An 18,764-nucleotide genomic window follows, 5' to 3' on the forward strand; every position below is an offset into this window, starting at 1 on the left:
GAATGTGACTTTAATATTAAGTTTGCTGTTGATCACACTTAGTTAACAGATTAACTAATTCAGCTCTATTTTCTTGTTTGCTGCATTTTAATAAAATCTTGAAAATCACACAAATTCAATCAGAATCCACGATGATGTCGTCGAGCTGAAAGTCTGACCATCAGCCCCAAAATTAAATATAACTCAGTCTAAAGAGTCAAAACTGCAAATCTTCACATTTCAGAATATGTAAAAAGAAATTTCATTAATTAATCAGCTAACAATTTCTAAACTTCAAAACAAACCCATTCTGAAAGGAATCCTAAGTCATTCACATGGGTTTTATTTGTTGACTTTACTTGTCCAATTAGTTATTCTACTATTATTCTTAACTCCCATGAACACAGCAAATTACGTGACATGCAAAAGTAAAAATACACACACACAGGGCAACCTCAACATCACACCTACATGAGCTGCTCAGCCACAAAGCTCCTGCTGCAGTTTTTTGTAGTTGATGATGACTGTGTAACTTTAGCCTTCTGTAACTTTACATGGTCTGACACTTTGTGCTTCCATTCTGCATAAATACCACTTACAGAAGAAATATCATAAATTTACTTGTTTCAAAGACTTCATCCTATTACAGTACAGTTTCTTTCACACATTCAGTGAGTTCTTTAAAAAGATCCATTTTTTCCACACACTTTTGCAAAGACAGACTGCCTGGCTAGGTGGGGGGCTTGCAGCAATGGGACTGAAAATACTTGAATTCAAAGTGTGGCTCGGTCTGTGAGAGCTGAACTACTTAAAGTTCAAAGCAAAACCTATTTTTGATTATAGGAGACTTGTTTAGTGCATATGATTTGCTGCATTTGGTGAAATTAACCAAAACAAACAAAATTCAAGCGTTCCAGAGTGCACCCTGTGGGAATGTGACTGAAAAAGTAGCTTCTCCATATAACCAGACATCTTACCTGGCATGCAAATACACTGGAATTTTCCTATTTGGTCCAGGCATGTAGCCTCGTTCAAACATGGGTTCGACATGCACTCGTTGATGTCCAGCTCACACCGTGGTCCCACAAAGCCCCGCTGACACTTACACTGGAATGAGCCCCTGGTATTGATACACTTCCCCGCATGCTCACACGGATTGGAACCTGTTTAAAAAGATCCAGGCTTTAATTTCACTTCCTTTAGCAGGTTGGTGTGTCCATAAGGATGTGAAAAGCAGCAATTTCACTATAAAAGACATTATAGGACGTTGAGTGGCTCAGTGTTGTTTGACAAAGCCAAACCAAAAGCCTCAACTGCGGGATTACAGCAATAATACCCCAGAGGGGGTTATTTACTGCAATTAGGGGTACAATTATGGGTACCAAAGTACCCATAATAGGGCAAAAGAATGACCTTGTATTTTAGCTTGTATAAAGGAATTACGAACCAATGTGTGGTAATTGAAGTTTTCGTGACAGTGGTAAAGCTAAACTCTGAATACTGATGTTGAAATATGTCTGACAGTGTGCAAAAGATGAGTTTTACCCAGTGAGCATTCATCAATGTCCTGATCACAGGAAGCTCCAACATATCCCGAGGGGCAGGTACAAAAATGATTTCCCGTGACGGGGTTGGTGTCACAGTTGGAGCCCTTTTGGCATGGGTTGCTCATGCAGGCATCATCCAGCTGGCAGAGCAGACCTGGTGCAGAGGACAAAAATAAGAAGGACTTCATTATATATCCAGTGATTTCAATCAATTTCAGTTTTACTGGGTTAGCTCACACAGTTTGTGTCAGATTAAGTTCGCACAACAGTTGTATTTAACTTAAGAAGCAGAAGTTCTGCTGCCATGCACTAAGATCGAAATTCCACAAACCTGTGCGGCCGGGGGGGCATTCACAATAGAACGAAGCTACCCGGTCATGGCAGGTGGACCCTTGATGGCAGGCCGCACTGGCGCAGTCATCGATGTTCTCGCTGCAGTCGTCCCCGGTCCAGCCGTTCACGCACACGCACTGGTAACTGCCATAGGTGTTGTGGCATGTGCCGCCATTTTGGCATGCGTTGGGCATCAGCTGGCACTCATCGACGTCCTCTCTACAGAGCTGGCCTGTGAAGTGGAAGCACCAGGATAAGTGGGTGTATGTCCCCAGACAGGCTTCTTCACGGACTCATACAGTGAAGCAACAACATACAGACCTGTAAATTCTGGTTTACACTGGCAGTTGTAGGTGTTGACTCCATCAACACAGGTCCCTCCATTCTGGCATTCATGATTTGGACAGTCATCAATGTTTTGGCTGCAGTTTTTCCCCGTAAAACCTGACATTAACAAAAAAAGAAAAAACGTCTCTCCATTAATTTGCTTCAGTGTGGGTTTACGTTGCATAAACTGTGCCGTCTTTAACGAGACTTTAAATATTTAGTTTCTCATTTCTCCTGGTTTGAAAACAACAATGTCCCATTTACAACAAAGGGAATGAAACTTGCAGTTAAATGTGGTCAACTGTCTTTTCCTTCCCAAGAAAAGCGAGGCTTTACCATTTTGAGGTCTGTGGTAAGCCTGCCACTCTCCTATACGGTTACACAACAAGCAGCCACTGCACTGTACAGCTGGCATCCTGGGTAAAATAAAATGCAAAGCAAAACCAGTACAACACGTAACGACTTACAGTCAGCTTCTGAAACCAAGCTAAACCACTGCTAATATATAAAAAAAGCAGATGTCTGCAGCTTCCACTGCAATGTTGCTCAAATTTCAACTGAATTTTATTGTCGGAAATTTGTTATTGTCATTCAGGGCTCAGTCAAACCGGCCTAGATACTAGGGAGTGGTTGCTGGAGGATCCAACCGGAGGTTGCTACACAAAAAAACCTTGCGACTGGTTTGGTTGCTAACAGATTGCCATGGTTGCAATTATTCGGTCACAAGTATTCACCATTTAGTCTCTGAGCTGTAGTGACATTTTTAATAGTGTGGTGCAAACTGTAAGAGGAGAAAGTTTGCCTTCAAAGTAAAAGTCGTGTCCTCAAGCAGCAACAAACACATCAAAAGGTCTCTGCATCACACTTTTCACACTTTAACTACCACTTGATGAGTAGTTTGCGAGTGCTTGCAGACAAATTGGCGTCTTCCTTCCAACATGACATGCGGGTTTGTGACTGCAACTGATCTCTAGGCCTGTGTGACTGAAGCCATTACCATGCTTCTGTATGTGAAAAAAACACAATTCCCTCTGCAAGTTCCTAGTAGTGTGTGCTTTGAATTGTGCTTTGCAGGCTAAATATTTACAATATTTGCAAAATACCAACTGGCGATCGACTCAGCCAATCACACATGATCAATTCATTTAGTCACTTTACCCTAGAAGATCCCAACCCTGACTTACATGGATGTTTTCTTTTAATTACTTTAATGTATGTAATAACTTTAAAAAAAAAACTGAGAGACCAACACATTATTTTCTCTTTAGGCTTTTCAAAGAACAGACGAGGCTGCCAGTAAGACGGGATGGAAAGTTGCCACACAAATTCTTTGCGTGAATTTCTGAATTGGAAGGAAACAGAAAAAAACAAGGTGAAGTCAGTGTGTGTGGAGGTGACAGGGTGGAGGGCAGGGCCGGAGTCCCAGCAAGAACTGCTTCACTCCATCATGTGAAAAGGATGTTGTCCTTTGACCATTTCCTTACGATAAGCCCGGATGCTTTCCTGCTCTGCTTTGTTCGCACACTGTGCACAACAAAGTACAAATACACTCACACACTCACACAGGGCACAGCACACACAGGAGCAGCCCAGCCTAAAATGACATCACCACTTAATCAGCCACTCGCAGTGCTGATATTTAGGAATCACCTAACCTTGATTCAATGGGGTGTCATGGTGGCTTTAACTTCACAAACGTTAATGGATCTGATCAATCCCACCTTACCACAGCTTCTTAAACAGTACACCTTTATTTTATTCCTTTTTAAAAAGAAACTCCTGAATATTAAAAGCCTAGAATAAAAAATTTGCTGACCTCAGTATTCAACATAGTCACTTTATTTACATGACTGAAGAAAAGCACAGGAGGCCCACTTTAGAGCAATTGTACAGCAAATGATCAAATCATTTAAGACGTGTTTTAATGCAGCTTAATGTTACCTGGCACACAGGAACATTCGTAACTCGTCTCTCCCTTCTGGATGCAGGTGCCTCCATTTTGGCAGGGTGACGGGTTGCAGGGGAAGTAGCGGCTCTCACAGTGCTTGCCTATGTAGTCCGGTGGGCACTGACATCGGTAGTTGCCGACCTCGTTGATGCACACCCCACCGTTCTTGCAGGGCGATGGCTTTATGTCGCACTCGTTGACATCATGTGTGCAGGTCATTCCAGTGAAGAAGGGCGTGCAGGTGCAGATGTACTGGAATTCAATGACGGAGCACTGTCCACTGTTGGCACATGGATTAGAGGTACAGGGGTCGGCTCGTTCACACTGCTTACCTGAAGGCACAAAGATATTGTGTGAAAGATTAAACACATTGCTAGATACAGATTTCTGGGATTTCACAACCTCAAAATGACCCATAAACAAAGAGTGTTACTTTTGTTATCCAGTTATCTAGTTTCCAATCTTATTTATCATCAACCAACCATTGGTTCAATATCATAGCACTGTTTTATTTTACCTAACCATCCAGGTGGACAATGACACTTGTAACTCTGGAGATTGTCCAAAGCACAGGTGCCTCCGTTGCGACAAAGTATGCTGGTGCAGGGATTGACAATCTGGCAGTGGAGGCCTACGAAGCCTGGCCTGCAGCTGCAAAAGAAGTCCACACTGTTCTCGCTTAATGTGTGGTGGCACATGCCATCGTTCTCACATGGCGAAGGGGTGCATGGATCAGGAAACTGGCACCTGTTTCCTAGGAATCTATCATGGCACCTGGAAACAGCAGATGAGGGAGGTCAGAGGTCAGTTTCTTTATGAGAAAGATAATAATTTTGTCATATTTAAACAATTTAATATGTAAGAGGTTTATACTTTAAGTATTAATAAAAGCCATGATAAGAACTGAGATTCTCAGCTGCTAATCAGGGTGATGTTTGGATTATACTTTATTATGGATTATACTTTATTTTTATTTACCATTTACTCTTCATTTTTCTGAGGATGTGCACACTACTTTCCAAAGCAAGCCAATGTGCTAGAGCTAAAACTGACAAATTCATATACTAAAAGCTGCCAGTTTCTTATTTAATTGATTTTTATTTATTAATTGGACTTCTGTTTAGCAGATTTCAATATGCATAGTATACATATAGTACACTAGTATATATATATATATATATATATATATATATATATATATATACACATAGTATACTCCCACTTTTTTCCCTTTAGTGATATGAATTGAAGCAGTATTAGTTTTTTTGTAGACAGAGTGGTGAATGCGTCACATTCCCAGTAATTTTATTAAATTCATTGTTTCCCGTGTCAGTCCTAAAAAATAAAAAACTTAAACAATTCTTATTATACCTTTAGTGAAAAGTATTGTTCTATCATGAATACCAGCAATTTACCAATAATCCATCCACAAGATGGACTAATAAATTCATACATTTTTTTATCCATTCAGTCAAAAGTCCACAATGCTAATATGACTTTAAATGAGCAAGGCTACCTTTTTGTCCGTATCAATCATTGATTCTTGTTTCTACGACACGGCAACATAGCAATGAGAAACTATGCTTTAAATGGACATTTGTCTTTCTACTGTCACCCCCTGTGGACAATGTGTTTGAAGCTATAAAACAGAGTGGTCTGGGCAGCGAGGGGAGGGGGACAAGCTCCTGTGATGTTTCTCACAGGTTGTTTCTGAGTCATAAACGCTGCTCGGACCCCAGCGAACAAGTTCCCAGAGAGAGAGCCGCTGATCACAGAGGCACATTCACACATTTACAATTACAATGAGAGGAGCTGAAAGCATGTCCCCTGAGGATGCGCGCGGCTCAACAAAAGGGCCACACACACATACACATACTCGCACAAAGACAGACGGTGATCGCTATTTTACACAGGGCCACACACACATACATATACCCGCACAAAGACAGACGGTGATCGCTATTTTACACAGGGCCACACACACATACATATACCCGCACAAAGACAGACGGTGATCACTATTTTACACATGCATACACACAGGCAGAAAGATTACATGAAGGAATGTTTCACAGCTCCTTGCGTATCCACAGATTTGTGGGCTGGAAGTAAAGTAAAGCCATATTTCTTGGTATGGAAAACTCTTTAGTTTTAACCAGCCACTTACATCTAACAGACACACTCTGTCTTAACCAAAAACTGATTGAGGTTTAATACTCAGTCCTTTTTGCTGCTCTAACTGACCCATAAATCCAAGCAGTTCACAGCATTTCAAAGATTCAATCCTATTGTCAATAATGCTGGTTGGCTAGGGGCACAAAAGAAAAATCTGTGGTATTTGGAAATCTTGTTCCTAATCCGTCCTTCCCAAAAGTGGAGGTATGAGAAAAGCAGCCATCATGGCACTCTTCAGCAGCTCTGAGGACTGGAATCTGCTCACTTTGACCCTTTTGTCAGCACTCATTCATCCTGTGTACAAGGCAGCATCTATGCCACAGTTTGAGCTGCAAGCCAACATTATGGCAACTTCAAAGCACCGTGCCACCACCTCAGTGCTCGTTATTCTGTCTTCCCCAGAGAGGATTTGCTCACGCATCAGACAAGAGGATGGGCAGGGGATGAAGTGAAAGACACTGCAGTGCAACCACTCAAGATTCATGAAAGATTTCTGAAAAGTGAATTCCCATGTAGCGGAAAACTACATAGAGAATGTCCTAAAATGCAGATTTGTTTTTTTGCTCTGTTGGAGTTTTTTTATGCACATGCCTGACCAGCAAGAGTTTTCTTTCTCTTGTTTTGTTCTCACACAAAAACCATTGTGCACAAAGCATGAAAGACATAAAAAAAAAACCCAAATTGCTCTCAAATACCTGACCCGAGCCAGCCAGTCTGTTAGCACTGAGGGGCTGACAGGACCCTGTCCCCAAACATTCCCAGGGCGTCCACCCTGTGTGTATGTTAGTGTAAGTGGGGCTGAGCTGTGGACCCTGTGCAGGGACAGGCGTGTGTTTAGACAGGGTCTCCCCCTCATGGGATTAGACAGCCTTAGGACTGTGGCAAAGAAAAGAAAACATGACATGCTAGGCTGCCAACTGCATAAACAGTAGCAGTGAGTGGTGGCATTTCACCATGTCTAGAGCAAAGAGTGGCACCTTGCATGCTTGTCATTTAGTCTGAGGCCATTTATAAAAGTAGACCTACTCGTTCCAGCGCTATATTTTTATTCATGGACTCTAGAAGAGAGCATTATGTGATTCACAGTGAAAAATAATCCTTATTTATTAACACCAGGTCAATGTGATTTGTTTGAAAGAAGCCAGCTTTCTTCTGATTGGCTGCTTGTATCATGAACAAAAGGTTTGAACAGAGTGGGTGGGGCTTCTGTGCTCAGAGTCAGAGCTGTGTGCCTGAGATAACCATATTAAGTATATCTGCTGTAACTGACATCACACAGAGCCAAGAGTAAAAAAAACTCCACAATAAACTGTTGTAAACCAAGCCTTTTCTGAAGACCTACTTTTCAAAGGAAGTGAAATGTGAAATGTCTAGCTATTATTAAAAAAAAAACCCAAAACCCCCCCCACAAATTTTCCACAAATTACTTTACAATGTGCAAATGAGACACTTTGTTATTATATCCATCATTTAGTCAATTACAAGGTCCTCTCAAAGACACATAGTCAATATCTTTGATGGAAAACGTCTAATCTGTCAAAAAACATTGTAAAACATTTTGATTAATGATCTGAAAATACTGCCGTTTCTCTTACAGTAAAATTGTTGGCAACTTTTCAGGACACATTGTTTCCAAATGCCAGTAAAAGACACATAAATCTTTCACACCTAGAAAAGAAGCAAACCCTGGTCTGACGCTAAGGAGAATTACCAGACTGAGCCATTAGACTTGACTTATGCACATAAAATGTGTCTTGTCCTGATGACCTCTGGGTTTTTCCAATCTGAACCAAGAGAAATGCTCAGTCTGTCATGAAATGTCAAATAAACTTAAAAAAGCAACACTGAAAACTTCTAAAAAAAAATGTAAATTCATATTTAGTAGTTACAAAGTATTTCAGCAGTCTATGCAGCAGCAACACTGAGTTAATCTGATAAAACAGCTGTACATTAAAATCTATGGACATTCTTCCACATAGAGCATCTCTATTTAACCCGACAGGGGACAGTGGAAGTATGTGTGTGTTGCAGTGAGTCTGGGGGTGGGGAGTCGGCCAAGAGAAAATTTGGCTGCTAGAAGGCCAGTCCAGCTAAGCCCCAGCGGTGGCGGGTGCTGAGGTCGTGAGGCGCCGCACGAGCTCGCTGGAAAAAGGCCGCAGGGAGCAGGTGCGCATGCTAATGAGGAGACAGCAGCTGCTACCCCGGCCAGTCATCCCCCCCCCCTCCCTTTTACCCCTTGTCTCCCATATCCCCAACACTTAGCCTCCTTCCTTTCCATGGCACCCCATCTGACTACTGTCCTCAAACACTAAGAGAGATGAGGGCCGTGCCCTCATCTCTCACAAAAATAAATGCGTTATGTTGTGATTCACTATTCTTTTTAAACTAGTTGTTTCTGGCTTGAGGTATTTATTAACATACTGTAAAAATGTAAAATAGCAATCAAAAGAATGGAAATTTAAGGACTCAAAGTTAAATAACATGTTGATTTGGACATTTTTTCACAGTGTTGGTATTTGAATGAATGCCCCCCACCATTCCCACAAATACTTAGCAGTAAAAATGAGGAGTGAGAGAGGCATAGAAAGGAGAGCGAAGGATGAGTGGGCCCATTGTTTTTCCTCCCCATTCAGCGCTGACCACAGGCCGGGCGTATTCAGCTGTTAGACCTCCTCTTTCCTCTTCTTTCTCTCTCTCCCCCCCCCAAAAAAAAAAAAAAAAAATCTTTCTCTGAATTGTCCTTCCACTATATGTGCTCACTCCTGATTTCTTTTTTTTTTTTCACTTCCTCTGTTCAAAGCTGTATGGCTGCTGGCATCCACTCGCTCCCCTCTGTGCACTCTCTTTCCCTCCAAAACCCTCTCTCTCACCCCTTTTCTCCTAAAACCCCTTCTTTTCATTTGTAAGACAGCACAGTCGGATTTATAACTCGCATCTGCTTAATGCTCATCCTCCCAAAAGTTTCATCCAAGATACTCCAAGCTGCTCTGCAACTTTTTTTTTTGTGGTCTGCAATGCTGGAGGCCAAGCACAAGGCAAAAGGAAAAGCTAAAAATCCAAAACACACACACAGACGCACATAGACAGAGACACACAGACATGCACTGGGACAAACAAAGACGTCTGAGAGAAAGGAAACTGGTTTGGTTTGGTTTTCAAGGAGAGAAAGGCAGAAAGGAGGCAGAAGGAATTTTCTGGTGTTTACTCTAAAGAGCCTCCTGTCCTGATTCTTAACCTGAGAAACCTCAATAGGGGCTTGCTGGCAGCTTCCCTTTATGGGTCTTGGAAAAGACTTGCACTAGCTTTTGAAACCGGTTTCTGCCCTCACAAAAACAGCTCTGCATCTCACACCAAGGTCTAAAAGACAAACAGACAGAGCCCCTTGCACCCTTACCTCAAAGCACGTGGACACACTATTCAAACACACTCCGCCTGGGATGCTAGCATTAAGTCAACTGTAGCACACGCTTGACAAAGAATGTTAACAGTTTGCTCTTTAACTTGGCGATAGCCTGTCAAGTACACACTCAGCACAAAACAGCTTTTACGGGCATCAATTTTAACTGCCTCGATAAGAGCCCAAACACATAAAAAAAGGTGGGTAAGACAAAAGATATTCAACGACTCTTTTATCAAGTCTTGGCTGTGTTCAAAACAAACAGAGCAAAGCAGCTGCTTCAACAAGTGAAATCTGCCCGGCCCGGGAAGCGGGATAATCTCAACAGCAGTCGATAAACTGGGCTGCTAGAAAGGTAAATAAAGAAGACATGAAAAGTGGAGCACAAATCAGAAGCTGAGCAAATATCAGGTGTTTGGGAGGTATCGTGTAACTGCAGCACAGCAGTGGAATTATCTCCGCGGTAAGGCCGATACTGTTATTATCTTTTCTGTCATCCCTCCCCAGCAGCCCTCATTGTTCTCCTCTGCGCTCACTCCCGGGCCATCTCTTCTTCAGTCGCTGCCGCTGTAGCCCGTGGCAACAGGTCTGCACCACTGATGGGATGCATAACAGGGCCGGGCGGCGGCTCGAGCCTGCAGCAGATGTTGTGGTGACATCTGACCCTCAGCCAGGCGTCACTCTAAAGGGGTTTTCCTCAGTGCCGAGCCAATCTGCCATCTGCCATCTTTCTGAGGTCACACGCAGATGGGAGCATGTAATATGTAGGCTACACATGTGCACTGTATACAAATAAAAACCTAGAATAAGCAAAGAGATTTTGGCAGCTGCATGGGCCTTGCTTTATGTGCTCTTTGAGAAGCTTAGTGAATTAGGTTGTGTATTTATTCAATTACTGTGGCATGTAAAGCTCTGTGAGAAACAGATCACTGTCTGGTTCCATTTCCATTAGCAACTTGATCAGGATTTTTTTAGGATAATTCTTTGTTTCGCTTGATCTGCTGGGTATTAAAAACACCCGTCTCATTTTCCAGTAACATTTTCAAACACATAAAGACATTTCACTTACTATCATGGAAGAAACTGGAAAAACTGGAAGCTAAAACTAGGACTTTGTTGGTATGATAGATTTTAACAGTGTTGGAATAGCCCATTCAGCCACCTTCTTTATGGCTTATAGATTTTGAATGCCAGTCAACAGAGGTGCATGTGAGAACACGAATGTTTAAATCACTTGGATTGGACATTAATCTAGAGATGTTCCTGGTATCTAATTTACTAGTCTGATTAAAAAAGCACCAACAAAAAGTCAAAAGTGATTTAAATGGATTGTCTTTAATCAGTCGACTTCCGAGTAAAGATGCCTGCATGATGTACAGCTGTGCAAATGCGAGAGCAAATCAATATCCTGTCCGGTGTATTCACAGGGAGCAAGTGGCTGTCATGTGTCCTGCCACCTGTATTTCCAGCGGTGAGAACATGTCTGAAGTGGACGATCCCCTGATGTGTGAAACATGCGAGACAATGGTCTGTCACATTTCTCCCAGTTTCTTCAACTAATTGTTTTTCTCCTCCTCCTCTCCTTTCTCCCTTATAAGTTTGACTAACTGACCTTGTGTCTAGGAGTCAAATGATGTAGTTCCTCTCTCTCCCCCCTCCCCTTATCTCTCCTGTCTCCCCACCACCTTATCTCATTTCCTGGCTGTTTGGTTCATGTCTGGTCTAACTCCCCTTTGGTCTCATCGGATCTGTTTTAGTAGCACTGCCCAGGGGTGAAGGGGCACTCTCCCCTCCTTTCCACGACACTTACCTCTCTCTTTCTTCCTCTCCTGTGTTTTCCCAGCAGTCTGCACAGTAGCAAACACCTCTTTAACACATGCATTTGGCTTGAATCACGCAAATATAAATAACTCTTCACTAAAACCGAACCTGGCACAAAAACCAGGCTTGTTGTTTGTTGTGGAAATGAAACCAAAGTTACCATCAAATCCCAACTGGCTACAGAAATTACAGGGGGAAGTGCTTCCACTTCTTGCCTTCTCTTTATATTCATCCTTCTTTTCCTCCCCCTCTAATCGTACAGGAGAGCTGACCTGGCCAGCCCACATCTGGCAGCCTTCATTAGAGACCCTGTTTATTTGGGAGCAGTATAGCCCATGGGAAAGAAAAAGCTCCCCTTTGGACAAAACACTCAGTGTGTGTGTGTGTGTGTGTGTGTGTGTGTGTGTGTGCGCGCATGTCATGAGCGTAATAGCAGCTCTAATGACTTCTGCTACTGCCACTTTACGAGGCTGGGAACCACTTAAGGGCTTCACGGGTGTCTGAAGGTGTAACTGACAGCACAACAGGATCCTCAGGTTGTTACTTCAAGGGTGAGCCAGAGCATGAAAAATTGTCCAACATGTACATCGCTGTTAAACTGTTGGCTGTTAAGACAACCCTGTGTGTGTGTGCTAACAGCCACAAAACAAAGTGAAATGACTGTAACTTCCAAACAGCCAATGTTTAATAGTGAAAGTTTCTACTGCTCAAAAGGACTAATACATGTTTCTTTTAGGTTTTCCCAGCCTCTTTCTTATCAGATTATCAGGTTGATTTAAGAGTGAAAGCTGTCACTTTGGCTTACTTATTTACTACTTTGTTTGCCAGGTTTCTCATGTCAGTCCTGTTATTTTAAACACTGAAGGCAGCTAGCAAAACATGATGATTATCAGGCGTTTTCTACCTTTAAAAGAAGCATTTCTTCTGTTATTTCAAAACATACATACAAGATAACACCAAGATTAAACCTACTGATGGTTGAAGCAAGTTAATTCATCACTGCAATACAATGCTCTGATGTAAACCACAATGGCTGCACCTGCAGTCCACCCTGCCACCATGGAACAGAGAGGAAAGCAACAAGGAGCCCAAAGATGTCCTCAACAGAGGCTCCACCACACAACACACAGGACCCAAAAGATGGACTTCTGAGATCCTGGTGGCAGTCACAAAGAACGCCTCCAAAAGTCATGTGTCCATGCTCTACAGCTTTGTGTTGGCATGAGGTGGAAATACAGAACATTTGGTTGTAATACTGTGACTTTTTAACATTTATTTGCATTACATTTCTAATCTTTAAATATTGTATCAGTGTTAGAGCTTTAGAAATATCTCCACCAATTAATACAATTGAAATTCACCTCAACACCTTCCCTTCAGTGTCCCCACTGAATAAAACCCCCTGCTTCAATGTAATAAAATCAAAGTTAGATTAGATTTGATCACTTCATTATATTTGGTGCACTCACAGAGAGCGCAGACCTTTCTATCAAAGGCAAATTCTGACCACTCCCAAACAATCCTAGCACACTATGATTCCTGCTGAAACTTTTAACCCTTGAGCAAATCTGTACTTTTTATTTTTTGTTGCCATGTAACAGACACTAATATCAGTCCTACAATCAGCATTACTGCTGTTATAAACTGCTCTGGTTCACGATAAAGGCATCACACTCCACTCTCTTAATTATTCTGTTTGTGAGTGTGACTGCAAGCTAAAAGCACACCTGGCAGACAAAGTCATTTTTCTATGTGAAGCTGAATGGGCAAAACCACAAGTAATCATGGGTATTATGGAGCATGCTGCTGTATGGGAGAGTGTGTGTTCCTCCTAGTTGTTATACTATAACCCAAAGACAGGTGGTCTGCCGGAAGGAAAATAAAAGAAATGAGGAAGTGTGGTTTGGAGTGTGCAAAGCTTCTTTGTCTCTCTCTCTCTCTCTCTCTCACACACACACACACACACGCTGACTGTCAGTCCTCTTAGCCTATGATCAAAGTTTATGTGATTTGTCTTGGCATATGCCAAACAGGGGGGGTTCAAATATCACTAATCCTCGGCACTGAGGTTCCCCACCACCAAGTCGCTTCAGTCAGCCAGAGCTCTCCTCTCACCAGGCGGACTCGAGCCAAAGGGAACCTAACACTGGCAGCAGTGGCCATATAAAAGGCTCGCACTATGTGCTTCTCGTTGTGTGATGATATGATCAGATACGGCACCTTTTCTTCCCTTAGGCCACTTGGATTCTGCTTCCTGACTCTGAATAGAGGTGCAGGGGGGAGTGGAGAGCATGCGGGGGAGGCTAAGATAGACTCATCTGACTGGAGTGAACAGAGGTGCCATTGAAGAATGCCCAGAACCGGAGAGACAAGGGCTCACTTTCACTGAAGGTGGATCTAATACTGTAGCAGTTGCACATACCAGCAAGGAATTAACGACTGGCTGTTATCTGAGGCAACGTTTGCTCAAAATGCCAACAAATGAGCAGATCCTAACAGCAGGATTAAACTTCTCACATTTTCAGAGCCTAAATTTGTTAACCCCTTTCAAGAATCAAAGGAGCAGATATGGCTACTGAGTGTCGCTGGGAGCACAGGTGTGTGAAGGCAGGTGTGTTCTTAACGATAAATTAGAAATAAACAACTTTACCCGTATTTTTTTTCAGGGAATTTCCAACCAGCTCAGTGTGTGCAGGCTGAAAGTGAAAAACGTTATGCACAGCGCTTTCAAGCTCATAAATTGAAAGCAGAGCTTAAGTTTTGGAAACAAACAAACACACAGATGCATCTCAGCAACAAGTGGGCCAACTTAGTTTACTCACAAGGACTGTTGCATGCAATCGAAAGTTGCAAATGAACCATATCAAGGCATCATGTCATGTTGCTATGATTAGATCTTAGCTTGAAAAAAAAGTGTATTAAAGCCCCAGTGCTTGGAACTTGGTCCTCTGTGTATGATACAGTTATAAACTTTTCATAATTAAATACCTGGACAAAGGGTTTTTGTCCCCCTAAATGCCAGAGTAAGTAATAGTGACCAAACAAAGGGAATTAGAAAGCAGCTTCAAACAAGGGCCAGCTACCTTCTGTAGCTGAAGTAAATAAAGGCATTGGATGCTGCTATAGTCGAGAGATGACAGTGGGTCTATAGTATTCATCTGGCCAAACTCCGATCCTTCACCTACTATGCAAACTTAAACCCTTGCAACAGCTCACCACTTCACGCTGCTATCAACATGCTTTCAGCTGCGTTTTTTCATCACTTTGACCAGCTAACGGTGAAAGTATGTGATCTCTCAGCAGCATCCTTCCTCGCCCCTGTCCCAGCCTGACATCTCTCAACTCTCAGGAAAGAGAGGGAGCTCTGCTGCAAGCTGCTTTGATTCTGGCCACTGTGCCACTGGAATCTGTGAGTTATTTTTCCTAGTCTGGATTGGCTCAGCTCTGTCACTGCCTTCTGCTGCTGCCAAGCCTACACAGTAAATGAGAGGCCTCCTCGAAGCTCTCCGGAGATAAAGTTCAGTTGGGATGTCATTGGGCCAAGCCAGATACGAGGATGAGGTATTTATGGCATGGCATGTCAAGTAGGCATCTTTGACAAACTACATAAAACTGAACTATCCAATGCCACTTACTTGACCTCGATATAGCACTTGAGTTCGAGAGTGGCAGCTAATTAGTTGAGGAGAAACCCAGACTGTAATTCTGACAAGCATGAAGAAGAAAAACACAATCTGTGAGCTGAGAATGTTGTAAACATTTAACTGATTAAAAAAAGCGCACATTAATCATCATCTTACACCTATTTTTACACTAAGCTTCAAACAGGATCCACCTGGTTGCAATTATTTCTCGCTGTTCGTGTCGTGATACTTCCAGCTGTGCTGCTTTAACAAGAGCTGAAGCACTGGCTGGATCAACCCACTTACTGTGGAAGTCATCAATCTTGGAGAATGAGGTTCATGTAAAAAGAGCGATAGCATCAGTAAACGTCTCTCTGAGTTTTGGAGCTGTAAAGTGAAGCAAGAAGCTGGTTTGTTAATCTCTTACACTGGTTCACTTTGAAGATCAGCTTACTGGCCAATTAACCTGATAAGTACTTAGGATTGTATATTGTGTTTTAAGGTTCTGGGGAAGCTTTTTAAAGGCTGAGAAAATGACTTTTGGCATTTCATCAGTGAGAGACTGCAAAGCAAAATATTGTGATAGAGGCAGAATTCGCTTAAAAAAAAAAAAAGAGTTCAGCAGTGCCGTTTCTTGCATCATGTAGCAAAAATCCAGTGACTTGGTCTGCCTAATACTAGCAACTGAAAGTCTACAAGTATATAACAGCTTATCCTGCATTGATTCTGTGCATTTTTCATCTCTTTTCAAGTTCTAAAGCTTGCACACAGGACTTAGTACAACAGTGACTGTGTAGTAATTCACGGTGCCCTTAAATGTCGCTCTAAATCTCTACTTTTAACAATATTAAATTTACTCTTGACATTGAGAAACTACACACATTTATACGCACAAAGCCTAACAAAATTCTTCTTAACTTCATATCACTGTGAATAACATATTGTAATAGAAATGCAAGAAAAACCAAATGCCCAGAGCTACCTTTCAGAAAAGATGGAATCGAAAGCAGTTACTGTTTTATTGTCTGTTTTATGTCTATTTAGACAGTCTGCCTGACCTCAGAGAACCTTTGAACTTTATTTTTTTTGGCCTTCTGGTGGTGTGGTGACAACTAACACAATGAGGGAGAAAACACTGAAACACACAAAGGCATGCTGAACCTCGTGTGCCCGCTCAAACCTTTTCAAAACCGCGACGATGCCCATCTCCATGTTTAATTGGAGACGTCTGAGAGGGAAGACAGTGCAGGGGCACAATGATTGCTTTGTGGCCCAGTGAGGAGGTGGGGTGGGATTGGGTGGGGGTGAATACACAACAAGACCAAATTAAGATGTGGCAAAGGGCCAAGATGGCTGCCAAGGTCTTTCAGTCCCAAAGCTGTGACCTGGCCAGCCCAATCACTCGGCGGTCACCGGTCTTTGCGACAGTAAGGTGACACTGGCTGATGCAGCTCATGCCAGGGTGGAAATAGAGCCAACGAAGGCTATTGTTGCGGGAGCATGTTGTCGGAGCATCTGAAGTGAAAACATCTCAAAACACAAAACTCTGCAGACAAAATACAGAACTCGTGCCCATTTTAAGCAGTTTAGAAAATCCTCCAGCCTCTGCCATCTGTCCAGGGGACTGAGAGAGAGAGAGAGAGCACTGAGGGCCATTGAGGAGGGGACCAAATCCCAGGAGAGAGGAGGGGGGGGGTTGTAGGAGGACAGGGTCTGAGGGTCTCTCTGGGAAGCCTCACCCAGATTAGTCACACAGAATTAATCGTAGGGGAGAACAATGGTCGCCGAGCTTCTGGCAAACCCAGCTGTCGCTTCGTGAAAGAAAAGAAAAACAAGATTTAGGGCTGCGAGAGTTTGGCTGCAGAGGAGAGAGTGTGGTGGCAGTAACACACTCTCTCTCATCGGGTGACCCCTGTCCTCATCAATGTCCACTCAGTTTCTGTCTCAGCTCGCTGGCCATTTGCGTCCCAGAAGAGTAACAATAAAAATGAAAAATAAAATAAATCTCATAGATTCCACAATCCCACATCTCTTCCGTGCAGATGTTTCTTATTATTCTTTGGCTTAAAAAAAGCAAATGCAGTTGTTGAACTTACTTGCACTCTTCGTTGCCATCTAGAGTTGTTTGACATTTCCCCTGGTTCAAACACGACTCCGCCTGTTTGGAGCATCTCAGACCTGCAAACAGAAAGTTTTAATACTTGTGTGCTTTCCTCACACTCCTCTGAAATCACTGATTATTGCCTGTACAACAATCCCTCCAGGTGTTGCAGAAAGAACAGCTTCCAAATATGTTTGTTTCTCCCCATAAATGTAAAATCTAAGTGTGAATCACATGTTGTAGTTTAGCTGTCCTAATTTAAAAAAAAGACTGTGCCATCTCGGAGGATAACACAGCTTTGCGATATTATTCAAACACACAAACGCGCTCACACTGCTCCCAATCCAGAGTGCAAAGGCATGCGTTTACACACTAGTGAGAAAAAGTTGAGTGTTTGCCGGGCAAGTGCTCAAGAGCTGCCTGCAGAGCAAAAATGCACAAACTGATCCAGGAGAGGTGAAACCGTAAAGGTTTTGCTAAATCCAACAGGTGCAAAAGAAATAAAAAAAGTAAACATCATGACTGTTAATTAGCAGATGAACCCTGCAGGCGGCAATAAAGTTTGGAAAATTCTGCACTTTAGCCTCAGTTCACAAAAAAGTGAGCGCATCAAGATCAATTCACACACTTTGGACATTTTACAGACTAAATAGTCATAAAAGTGATTTTTTTTCTCTCAACTTTCTCAAGCAGGAAACTACCACCGAGAGATTCCCCCGCCACTCACCTCGTGTTACTCCTATCAGCGACAACAAGAAAGTTAGTTTGACAGACAAAATATGCATTCCTTCTGGTTTAAAATGATTGTACAAATCCACGTGGGTTTTTTCATAGATCCGATAATGTGTCTTCCTCTTCGACAGTGAAAATACAAAAACTATTTCAGTTCATCCTTGAGTAAGGTCCACAGAGAGAGAGAGAGTTAAAAAACACACAGTAACGCTGAACTCCGAGCATGAGATGTTGTCACTTCGGGTCCCGAGTTGGGAATGATCTGATCTCCATCCGCCGCTCCGCACCGAGGGGCGTTTTTCTTCCACGGACACATGAACAATCACTCAGTTGGTCCCCAGACAGGCGCAAGCTGCACAACTTGATAAAGTGACAGTAAGGAAGTTTGTTTGTGTTTCCCCCGAGCGGTTTTCCCATGTAGTGAGAGGTTAATTAACGCGTCTGGATCATTAGTCCTGCAGATTACATCAAGTATTTACCGTGAGAGTTAAAAAGAAACTGTTGGGCACTTTAAAAAAGGGACTGGGCGTTAATCCAGTCGATGTATGAATTATCTTAGTCCTTAACATCTTAAATAAAGACAGGCTCTACTTTATTGTACTTTATGCCAGTTTAACGTGGTTAAACGACTTCACTAGCCTGATAGTTTTCCATTTTAATCATAGTGACAGCACTTTACTGTAAAACATTACACAAACTCAAGGAAAATAAACATGAACATTATTAGTCAACTTAATATTTCAAATGCTGGTAGTCCTGATTGGAGTCTTTTAATTTGAAA

The 18,764-nt window shown here is 42.5% G+C and overlaps 1 protein-coding gene across 1 annotated transcript in view; it reads right to left on the reverse strand.

Moving 5' to 3' along the window:
• Positions 1–18,436, reverse strand: part of notch1b (notch receptor 1b) — a 42,326-nt gene extending 23,890 nt beyond the window's left edge. Inside the window, exons 1-8 of the mRNA XM_082555788.1 lie at positions 17,979–18,436; positions 17,247–17,328; positions 4,652–4,908; positions 4,128–4,466; positions 2,181–2,303; positions 1,858–2,091; positions 1,525–1,680; positions 957–1,142 (exon numbers count right to left, since the gene is read on the reverse strand). Of these exons, the coding sequence (XP_082411914.1) occupies positions 957–1,142; positions 1,525–1,680; positions 1,858–2,091; positions 2,181–2,303; positions 4,128–4,466; positions 4,652–4,908; positions 17,247–17,328; positions 17,979–18,036 (1,435 nt within the window). The 5' untranslated portion in view covers positions 18,037–18,436. The remainder of the gene's footprint in view (positions 1–956; positions 1,143–1,524; positions 1,681–1,857; positions 2,092–2,180; positions 2,304–4,127; positions 4,467–4,651; positions 4,909–17,246; positions 17,329–17,978) is intronic.
• Between the last annotated feature and the right edge of the window lie 328 nt (positions 18,437–18,764).

The sequence above is a fragment of the Aulonocara stuartgranti genome (genome assembly GCF_965226115.1).
Source record: "Aulonocara stuartgranti genome assembly, chromosome: 12".
NCBI classification, from domain to species: domain Eukaryota; kingdom Metazoa; phylum Chordata; class Actinopteri; order Cichliformes; family Cichlidae; genus Aulonocara; species Aulonocara stuartgranti.